The sequence below is a fragment of the Protomyctophum bolini genome, assembly GCF_963924005.1.
Source record: "Protomyctophum bolini genome assembly, chromosome: 11".
NCBI classification, from domain to species: Eukaryota; Metazoa; Chordata; class Actinopteri; order Myctophiformes; family Myctophidae; genus Protomyctophum; species Protomyctophum bolini.
Window position 1 is genome coordinate 7,616,423 of NC_137872.1, and position 10,995 is coordinate 7,627,417.

The 10,995-nt window shown below is 45.9% G+C and overlaps 1 protein-coding gene across 1 annotated transcript in view; it reads right to left on the minus strand.

Annotated features, from left to right (window-relative positions):
* Positions 1-1,142: 1,142 nt before the first annotated feature.
* The window catches only part of LOC308324450 (gastricsin-like), a gene marked incomplete at both ends in the record, with an annotated part of 11,005 nt that continues 1,152 nt past the window's right edge, over positions 1,143-10,995 (minus strand). The window contains 12 exons of the mRNA XM_080776494.1: positions 1,143-1,307; positions 1,717-1,719; positions 1,807-1,809; positions 1,908-1,910; positions 2,009-2,122; positions 5,095-5,193; positions 5,438-5,588; positions 6,379-6,498; positions 7,729-7,928; positions 9,100-9,218; positions 9,936-10,053; positions 10,721-10,865. Of these exons, the coding sequence (XP_080632620.1) occupies positions 1,143-1,307; positions 1,717-1,719; positions 1,807-1,809; positions 1,908-1,910; positions 2,009-2,122; positions 5,095-5,193; positions 5,438-5,588; positions 6,379-6,498; positions 7,729-7,928; positions 9,100-9,218; positions 9,936-10,053; positions 10,721-10,865 (1,240 nt within the window). The remainder of the gene's footprint in view (positions 1,308-1,716; positions 1,720-1,806; positions 1,810-1,907; positions 1,911-2,008; positions 2,123-5,094; positions 5,194-5,437; positions 5,589-6,378; positions 6,499-7,728; positions 7,929-9,099; positions 9,219-9,935; positions 10,054-10,720; positions 10,866-10,995) is intronic.

The following is a 10,995-nucleotide window of genomic DNA, read 5'->3' on the forward strand; positions in this document are numbered from 1 at the left end:
AGAGAGTGTGTGTGTGTGTGTGTGTGCTCGCGAGCGCGTGTGTGACAGTCTCGTAAATGATAGCAGCAAAGTGGCTTTAAAAGGTTTGGGACAGAAAGGCAGTTTTGCTATAAAAACAAGCATGCACGCACGTGCATGCGCACACACACATGCGAACACACACGCACAGGCTGGGATCTAACTTGTGGTCATATTTAGCTGCTACAAACTTTGAGGCCGGCCATTGGTAATAAATTCATTCTCTACAGCTAATTTAAATTATCCATGATGTGTGACACAGAGAATGCTAATGAACAAGGAATCAGACTTGGTGTTTAGTCAACAACACACTGCCCTCTATAGAACATTACAATAACAGGAAGGCATCTTGTTAAAAGTAATGATTACAAAATATTAAGCTATAGCCTACTTTTTAAAATCACAATTAAGGTGCATGTTGGTAAGAAATAATTTATTTGATATAGTTTATCTGTTTTCACCACTCAGTTAAAGCTGCTATAAGCAATATTTTCTATCAGTATTTCTCAATATTGTAATGACTTTTAGAGACTCTGACTTTGAGAGTCTCTGACTCTGTCTCTGACTTTTAGTTAGAGACAAATGAAAGACCTTCTTCTGACAGATCAGAGATGAGACAGTTTGTTTTTTATTAATTTGTTTATTACCACATACTTTAGTTGTAGTTGGACTGTTTCCCATGTCATTTATTCACTTTTGTGAGTAAAAGTAGAAAGGTATTGGAATGAAAATGTACATAAATTACCAAGTAGTAGTATATATACTCATTATAGAGCACCAAAGTCTGACGTCTCTATCGCTAGAGGGCGCTAAGTCCACAGGTTCATGTACTTTTTATTTGCATTATACAGTAATCCACATAGGGGGATCTTAGACAGACATATACGAACTGTGTTTGAAAATGAAACAAATCATCCCGGGCCGTTTCACTCATAGGGATATGAAGAATCAACTGACTGAGAGAAAAACGCCAGGACTTTAGAACCAAGGGATAAGCGAGTGACGTCAGGACTTTAGAACCAGGGGATGAGCGAGTGACGTCAGGACTTTGGCGCTCTATGAGGATTAATGCCCCGTATAATATTATGACATGTGGTCCCATCCCTATAGGTCAGCTGTGATGTTTAAACAGCCGTGGCGAGGCCCAGGCGGTTGTCGGCGCGGTCGTAGACGGAGTAGAACTCCCTGAGGAAGATGTCTCCGAGGACCCACAGCGGCTGTCCGCTCTCTGACGGCAGATAGGTGGGGCTGATGACCACATTGCAGTACCAGGGTCCGAGCTGTGGCTGCTGTACACGGGATTATGAGACGTGAGTTTTTCATCGAAACATTTTTGAGCATGCATACATCGTGTACTAACGCTGCCCGGGTGTGTGTAACGCACTGTACGCATACATTGTGTAACATACTGTATGCTGCCTGTGTGTGTGTGTGTGTGTCAAATTCAGTATATGTTTCTGGGAGGAGCTGCAGGGATTGAACCACAGTCTCCCTCTCACCAGAGTGACACTCAACCCGTCGTGCCAAATGGGCTGAGCCCGATTGGCAGGGCTGCTGTGGGCAAGGTATATTGGCTGGACGCTACATGTGCATTTGAATGTGTACTAATATAGTGTAGCCTATATACTGTACGTTTCAGGAGTTAACTCATACCTCCTGGATGTAAGCAGAGGGAGGCAGAGGGTATAGGAGACTTACCTCCTGGATGTAAGCAGAGGGAGGCAGAGGGTATAGGAGACTTACCTCCTGGATGTAAGCAGAGGGAGGCAGAGGGTATAGGAGACTTACCTCCTGGATGTAAGCAGAGGGTAGGAGACTTACCTTCTGGATGTAAGCAGAGGGTAGGAGACTTACCTTCTGGATGTAAGCAGAGGGTATAGGAGACTTACCTCCTGGATGTAAGCAGAGGGTAGGAGACTTACCTTCTGGATGTAAGCAGAGGGTAGGAGACTTACCTTCTGGATGTAAGCAGAGGGTATAGGAGACTTACCTCCTGGATGTAAGCAGAGGGAGGCAGAGGGTATAGGAGACTTACCTCCTGGATGTAAGCAGAGGGTAGGAGACTTACCTCCTGGATGTAAGCAGAGGGTAGGAGACTTAGCTTCTGGATGTAAGCAGAGGGGGGCGGAGGAGGGTAGGAGACTTACCTTCTGGATGTAAGCAGAGGGTATAGGACAGTGTTTCCCAACCTTTTTTGTCCCAGGGAACACTTTTCATAGCCTAAAAATCTTGGGGAACACCTAGGGGGGGGGGGGGGGGGGGGGTTATATATATATATATATATTGTTGTAAACAAGTGTAATGCTTAATTGGGTCGTCCACTCACAGTTAACAGTCTTTGTATTGAGTTTGTGCTTGAAATGTACTGTAATTCTACAAACTGTTAATAAATATTTCAATCAATCAATATATATATATATATATTAAATATATAGTAAAACGTCTTTGATACCAAACACATTATACTTTTGACAGAGTAAAACTTCTTTGAACCCAATATACATTTAAAAACACACATGACAGTACTCAAATAACTTTAAAGAGAAAGAAAAGGACAGAGACAGTGCCTCAGTTTCATCAATTTATTTTTGAAAACTCATTTACAAAATATAGCACACACATGTTCAATTTGTCAATGCAAAGTAATACTTCTAAATAAAAAAAGAGTTGTAAAAACAAGAACAAAAATATTTGCCACAATACAATGGTCTTAAACTTGAGCACTTTTGTACAAAAAAAAGAAAAATCGTAAAAAATGTGATACAAAAAAAAAGAAAAGAAAATATGTTTGGCAAGTTCTGTCTTAGTGTGAACCTTGAGCTTGTTTTCCTGCACAAAGAGTTCTTATCCTGGCTGGGATGCTGGACAAACAGACACGGAGCTCCTCATCAACTGCTCTCAGTCTCTCTCTGCGTTTGTTTTTTATGCAAGTCAGGCTTGAAAAACTAAGCTCACACAGGTAGGTTGTGGAAAAGGGGAGCAGCACTGCCATTGCGCTGGCTGTGATGGCTGGATATTCTTTGCCGACAGCCAACCAAAACCTGTCCAGGCTTAGCTCCTTGAATTTCTTGTTCCATTCATAGTCCACCTGTATGTCACATAACTGCTCTTGCTCCTGCATTGGGCTGTTCACGTTTGCCACGTTAAATGGGTCACGGATCCAGGCAAAGTCTTTGGCGTTAACTGGGGGGAAATAAATTGCAAATTTGTCCTCGAGAGTTTCCAGATGCTCAGAAATGACCCCACACAATTCACGATTGTCTTTGTATCCAGCGTGGCAGCAAGGAAACATGTCTAGCTTTCCATTGCCTGCAGCCCTCCGCCAGATGGCGAGTTTCAACCGAAAGGAGTCCAGTTTTGCCGTGCTTGTAAGAATATTCTCATCTCGCCCTTGCATTTTCGTGTTCAGTTCATTCAGATGGATAAAAATATCCGCCATGTATGCTAGTCTTGCACACCAGTACTCATTTGCAAACAGCTCGGCATATTTCGATTGCTCAGCGGACAGAAAGCACTTCAATTCCTTTCTCAGTTCATATACACGCGACAAAACTTTCCCCCTTGAAAGCCATCGAACCTCGGTGTGCAACAGCAGAGTTTTATGTTCCGCCTCCATTTCCTCGCACAGTGTGGCGAACAGCCTGCTTTTCAGTGGTCTTGCTTTAATAAAGTTAACGACGCTGACTGCATCATCCAACACAACTGACAGGTCTTTTGGTAAAGTCTTTGCAACCAGCGCCTCACGGTGTAAAAAACAGTGTGTAGCCATGACGTCAGGATTAATCTCTTTCACTCGGCTAACAAATCCCTTGTATCGCCCGGTCATAGCTGCTGCTCCATCAGTGCACACACTGACACAGTCTTCCCAGCTTAAATTCCATTTCTCCAAATAGTCCGATGTCACCCGGAAAACTTCCTCTCCTGTTGTATTTCCAGGCAGTTGTTTGCAAAACAGGTAATTCTCTCTGATGAAGTCACCATCCGCGTCACAATCAATGAATCTCACATTTGCCAACAGCTGTGCGTGTCCACTTATATCTGTCGATTCATCCACTTGCAGTGCAAATTTCCCACTCGTCATAATTTTGCTTATGACAAAACTCTCGATGTCTGCAGACATGTCTTCAATGCGTCGGCCAATTGTGTTATTTGAGAGCGGCACATTAGCTAATTCCTTTGCAGCATCTGGTGTCACCAAGCCCACACCGCCCGCAAGTTTGAATGCATCGGCTATTACTGTTTCTGCCAATGTATGTGGCAATTTCTTCTTTGCCAACATCTCTGCGATTTGGTAGCTTAATTCCAGTCCTTTTTCATTAGTCTTTGTGGTACTGCGCATCAAGAGACTTGCCTGCTTCACTGTGGTTTTCTCCTTTTTTTCTTTCAAACTCACGAAAAAGTTTTTGTCCTTCGTAGCGAGTTCAACATGAGTAGTATCAAGGTGACGCTTCATCTTATTGGGAACCATGCCGCTGTTTGCAAGCTTGAATCCACAAACGATGCACAGCGGAATCGGGTTAGTTGTATCCCCAGTAAAGGTGAAGCCAAACTTCATGTAGTCATCGCGGTAAAGTCTGGCAGTGGCTTTCTTTGTAGGCGTTGCGTTAGTAGTAGCCGCCGTTGTTGCTGCTGCTGTTGCTGTGCTGTCGTCAGGTGGAGGTGACTCGGCAGCGCTGTGTGTGCTGCTGTCGGGTTCTGGTGGTGTCTTTCTGGAGGGAGCGAAATTAAGCGTCTTCTGGGTGCATCTCTTTTTGGCTGCTGGTTCCATGCTGCTGTAGATGTAGAATGACTGCCAACTTTCTGTGCCCCATTTATACAGGTAAAGGGCGATTAGCATTAACATTCCTATGGCCGATGGTCGTTAGAGTCTATTGTTCCGCCCTTGTTGTTTTCGCACGTCTGCGTGTTACAGAAACAACGACGCAACAATAGGAAGCCTGCAGCTCAATAGCTTTTGCTTTCGGGGGAGGGATAGTGTTAATTTAGTTCAAATCAGGAGGAACACTTGGAGACATCAAGAGGAGCACCAAAGCTCCCCGTAGCACAGGTTGGGAAACACTGGTATAGGAGACTTACATGCTTGATGTAAGCAGAGGGGGGCAGACCGTAGGAGACTCCGTTGATGACGAAGTTGAGAGTTGGATAGTCGTTAATTTTGTCGCAGTCCACCAGGTACTGGAAGACAACATTATGACAGAATAAAACTAAGGACGTGATAATATAAGACATATAAATATATAGGCCTACAGCAAGGACAGTTCACCGAATCAACATTATGACATTAGGACAGGGATAGGAGCATGATGTCGGGCATTGACTCGTCGCAAGTGCACATTTTCATTGACTCGGTCTCGTCTCGGTCTTGCACATCATTTGGAATTCCCCCACTGTGCGTGGGTGGGTGCGTGCGTGTCCTCACATGGCCGGTGTAGGGGTACTCGTACGCTGGGATGGCCTCCATGAGCTTCAAGTACACCTGGCGGGGGGCAGTCAGCTGGGACGTCCCAGTGTCTACGATGGCCTGACAGCCTCCAGAGCACCAGTTGGTCGGCCGGTCGTTGATCCTGACTCTGCAGCAGCAGTGAGGACAGTGACAGAGACATTAGAACGGTAACAGGACAACTCACCCATTTTCAGTGAGGGGTTGGTGAGAGAGGCTGGACGGCAGACGGCTGGACAAATATAATGAAAAGCTACTACAGTGAAGTCGGTTCACAGAAGTTGTGGGGGATTATCTGATTATCTGACGAGGGGCCATGACCGAAAGAATAAGGTTGGCCTTGGAACGTCTCGGGATCCCCCAGGAGGAAGTCACTAATGTTGCTCTGGAGAGGGAAGTCTGGAGCACTCTGGTGGAGCTGTTGCCCACGCGACCCGACTACGGGTAAGCGGTTGAAGATGGATGGATGGATGGAAAACCTTATATATATACTAAATTATAATTACTTGTTTATAGGGTAAATATAAGTACAATTATATAGCCTTTCCATCTGAGTATTTATTATATTTTTCCAAATCGAATACAAACAGCCAATAGCATATTAAAGTTATCCCCTTCACTGGGTAAAATTCCGTGTATGGGGCTGTCAAGGCCAGAAAGCAGTTTTTGTGTTTGTTTTGTTTTTTGCTACCCCGCAGGCGTTCCCGCATAACTTCTGGGTATGATGATGATGATGATGTCACACGCATACCTTCTATTGTAAACGATACAGAGACACCTCTCTGACAATATCCCAGAGACAGTTTGTTTTTGGACCACGATGCTTATTGAAATCACATTAATGTTATTAATGTTATTTGTTTGTTTTTGGACCACAATGCTGATTAAAATAACATTAATGTTATTAAAACGGTACAGACTCTTCCACAGCGATCTGCCAGTAGGATTTAGAGGTGACAGGAGTCCAGTTGATCGGTCCCTTGAACTTGGTGCTGTCCACTCCTCCAAAGGTCAGCTCACTGCCCTGCTCTCCAGCATCCCTACACGGGACAAAACAACATGTCACATCCTAGTGTCCACTCCTCCGAAGGTCAGCTCACTGTCCTGCTGTCCTCCCCTAGACGGGACAAAACAACATGTCACAACCTAGTGTCCCCTCCTCCGAAGGTCAGCTCACTGTCCTGCTGTCCTCCCCTAGACGGGACAAAACAACATGTCACAACCTAGTGTCCCCTCCTCCGAAGGTCAGCTCACTGTCCTGCTGTCCTCCCCTAGACGGGACAAAACAACATGTCACAACCTAGTGTCCCCTCCTCTGAAGGTCAGCTCACTGTCCTGCTGTCCTCCCCTAGACGGGACAAAACAACATGTCACAACCTAGTGTCCCCTCCTCCGAAGGTCAGCTCACTGTCCTGCTGTCCTCCCCTAGACGGGACAAAACAACATGTCACAACCTAGTGTCCCCTCCTCCGAAGGTCAGCTCACTGTCCTGCTGTCCTCCCCTAGACGGGACAAAACAACATGTCACAACCTAGTTTCCCCTCCTCCGAAGGTCAGCTCACTGTCCTGCTGTCCTCCCCTAGACGGGACAAAACAACATGTCACAACCTAGTTTCCCCTCCTCCGAAGGTCAGCTCACTGTCCTGCTGTCCTCCCCTAGACGAGACAATTAAGACAACACGTCACATCCTAGTGTCCACTCCTCCGAAGGTCAGCTCACTGTCCTGCTGTCCTCCCCTAGACGAGACAAGACAACATGTTACTACTTAGTGTCCACTCCAACGGTCAGCTAGACAACATGGCTCATAGTTCAATGCCCTGCTGTCCTCCCCTAGACGAGACAACATGTTATATCTTAGTGTCCACTCCAAAGGTCAGCTCACTGTCCTGCTGTCCTCCTCTAGACAAGACAAAACCACTTAGCTGCATCATTTCTATAACGTTATAGTCTATAGGTGTAGTCTTGTCTTGTAGCGATGCACAAACTTGAAATATCGATATTCGATAAGATGCAGGGTACAAAGCGGCCTGATAGCGATACATTATATTATTATATTAGCTTCATTGCAGAATTTACTTTTGGCTTTCAAAAAGCCATTAACGGTCACATTATTATCGCGTCAATATCGGGGGGGAAATATTGGGGGAAAACATGCATTTTCAGAAAACCTTCAGGAAAAGATCAGGACAGCGTGAAGAGTTTGAATGACACATCTGTAGCTGGAGAGGGAGAAGGTTTCAGTGTTAAGGTACATGAGGCTTGGATCTACCTGGACAGGTAGAAAGCGAAGAGGTTTTGGTTCAGCAGCTTGTGGGACATCATGTTGTCCATGACGGGCGTCTGTCCCCCGGCTGAGATGGACGGGTACGCCAGGCCCAGGATGCCGTCGAACTTGGCCGCCTCGAAGTTCGAACCCGGCTCGCTGGTGCTCAGGCCGATCTCCTGGTGGTCGATCACAATGCCGCCGACCTGCAGGGTACACACGACCCCCGGCGAGGTCAAGACTAGAGGATGGAGCTCGATAATCTTTATTGTTAGCCTGGTTCTTACCGAGCCCACTATCGAGCATTTACATTGTTTTTGTGGAAAGACGGGAGACGACAATTAATTCTGAACAGAACCAGCATCTTTTACTATAGGGCCTTCAAATACAATATAGTTTTCTATTAGACGGAAGGAAATTGACCTTTTTACTTAATGTGTGTATCGTCAATGTAAAAGCGTAATGTTGTTTACCCGGGCCGTGCAGCGCTGGTTGGCAGGTAGGCCTATACACTGTTCTGTTTGTACCAGCATGGGCGATTAGATTTGTTTCTTGATCGCCTCTTGTCTTGACTGTTTAAACATGACGTCATGGGCCACTGCACAATGCTCTGATAACAGCCTCGATAAGCCCAAATCTTATTGATAACGGGTAAGCTTGTTATCAGGTTCTTTTTCGGGTATCGGGTATCGAGCTTCATCCCTATAGTCAACACAGAGGGGATGCAGTCGGGTACAGAAGTGCTAATGTTGTAACCAGCGGAATTTGAGACAGCTAAACACCCAGTGCTCAGCCGAGGCCAAACCTCGGAAGGGGTAGTAATGTCACATTATTGGATGCCGAAGCCACCGGTTAATCCTAACCGGCCACATATATGTCAGACTATTGGTACCACGGACTGGGCTTCAGTCGGAGCTACTCTATTGATATCTACTGATATTGTTACTTACTGTTGTGAATGTGTTGTAGTGACACACCAGATCTAAGCCTGTTTTTAATTAAAGCCCAGGGTGTGTGTGATCACAGCGGCAGTAAGCCAAGACGGCTTTATTTGTGAATGACTGTGGGGTATTTTGTTTAATTATCACTTCCTTCATGGACTACAATTCCCATAATGCTTTGGTGCACTGCTTCTCCTTGTGAGTGGGGGGAGGGGCTGTCTTACTGATGCAACATGTAGTCCAGGAAGTAAGTGAGCCCAGACAGTGTCCATGACATCAGAGACCGTGGGCTCACTGCTAAAATCTAAAATATCTAAAACCACATATATTACACACATAAAGACCCCCAGGAAAGTGTTATAGATCTTCTAAACGTCATTAACATATATTTTTTGCAAAAAAGGGTGAAGGGTTTCCCATTAAATGTTAAACTCACGTTGACGTTGTCGTATGCGAACGTTCCAGAAAGGCTTCCGGCTCCGTAGGACAGGGAGAACGTCTTTCCGCTGGCGGAGAAGGTCGACGAGAGTTTGGGGTTGAACTTGGTGTGAGTGTCTGGAAACACCAGAGGTCACAATCATCATTAAAACCCATTTAGGGCCTGACGTTGACATTTAAAAAATGTCCCTTCACCACTGTCCCTTGTTGCTCTGTGACCACTGTCCCTTGTTGCTCTGTAACCACTGTCCCTTGTTGCTCTGTCACCACTGTCCCTTGTTGCTCTGTCACCACTGTCCCTTGTTGCTCTGTCACCACTGTCCCTTGTTGCTCTGTCACCACTGTCCCTTGTTGCTCTGTGACCACTGTCCCTTGTTGCTCTGTGACCACTGTCCCTTGTTGCTCTGTCACCACACCACTGTCCCTTGTTGCTCTGTCACCGCACCACTGTCCCTTGTTGCTCTGTGACCACTGTCCCTTGTTGCTCTGTCACCACACCACTGTCCCTTGTTGCTCTGTCACCACACCACTGTCCCTTGTTGCTCTGTGACCACTGTCCCTTGTTGCTCTGTGACCACTGTCCCTTGTTGCTCTGTCACCACACCACTGTCCCTTGTTGCTCTGTCACCACTGTCCCTTGTTGCTCTGTCACCACTGTCCCTTGTTGCTCTGTCACCACTGTCCCTTGTTGCTCTGTCACCACTGTCCCTTGTTGCTCTGTCACCACTGTCCCTTGTTGCTCTGTCACCACTCTCCCTTCGACCTATGAACTGTTTCAGTGGTGGAGGTCCAAGTCCATTAAAAAAGTCCAAACATAGTTAGTTTGGTACTCACTGCAGGCCCGTGAGTTGCACTTCACGGAGTCCACCCACAGGTTGGACGAGCCCGTGTCAAACAGCACCTGGAAGGACTGAGGGGGGGTCCCGATGCTGATGGCTCCGTAGTAGGTGGTCTGGTCAGTGGGGGGGGGGACGGGGGGACAGGGACGCACACGTTAGAGTCATAGCGGAGACCAGAACGCTCAACCTCGAAACACGGTCGCTCCGGGTGCAAACAAAACTGGAGACCTCGACACACGACACAATCTCTACTGGGTATTCCTAAACGTAATTTAGCCTCAGTTAAACTATGGCGACACCTAACCTTATTCCTAACCTTAACCTCTGTAAAAGTTATCAAAACCTAAACTTATTTCTATCCTTATCCTCCGTATAACAAATAAAATAATACAATAAATAAATAAACTGGGGGCGAGCGTGTCTTCTGGTTCTCGTCACAGCCAGGTAGAAGGAAAACAAGTTCACCTTTCATACGTGGTTGCTTGGCTAATAATACTGTGTAATATGTGACTATGTCTATCAGAGTTCATGGTATGCAGGCGTGAAAAATGTCAGAAGTTGGACATACAGTATACCTTCAAGATCTCATCATTTTGAATTTCCTCTAAATTCCAATCGGGCATTGCATGAATAGTATATATAGTGTTTCAGACTATTGCTTTTAACGAAGGTTTTCTCACGTCAGCGTAGTTGTTGATGTACATGTTTATAGATTATAGTGTTTTCTCACGTCAGCGTAGTTGTTGATGTACATGTTTATAGATTATAGTGTTTTCTCACGTCAGCGTAGTTGTTGATGTACATGTTGGCGGAGCCGGCAAACTCATTCCCCTGCTTGTACTTCAGAGCGGGATCCTGATAGGGCAGTTCCACACCCTGTTCTCTCAGTGTTTCGCGCATGGACTTATGTTTAGTCAGAGGAACCCTATAGGAGAGAACATGGACTTATGTTTAGTCAGAGGAACCCTAGAGGAGAGAACATGGACTTATGTTTAGTCAGAGGAACCCTAGAGGAGAGAACATGGACTTATGTTTAGTCAGAGGAACCCTAGAGG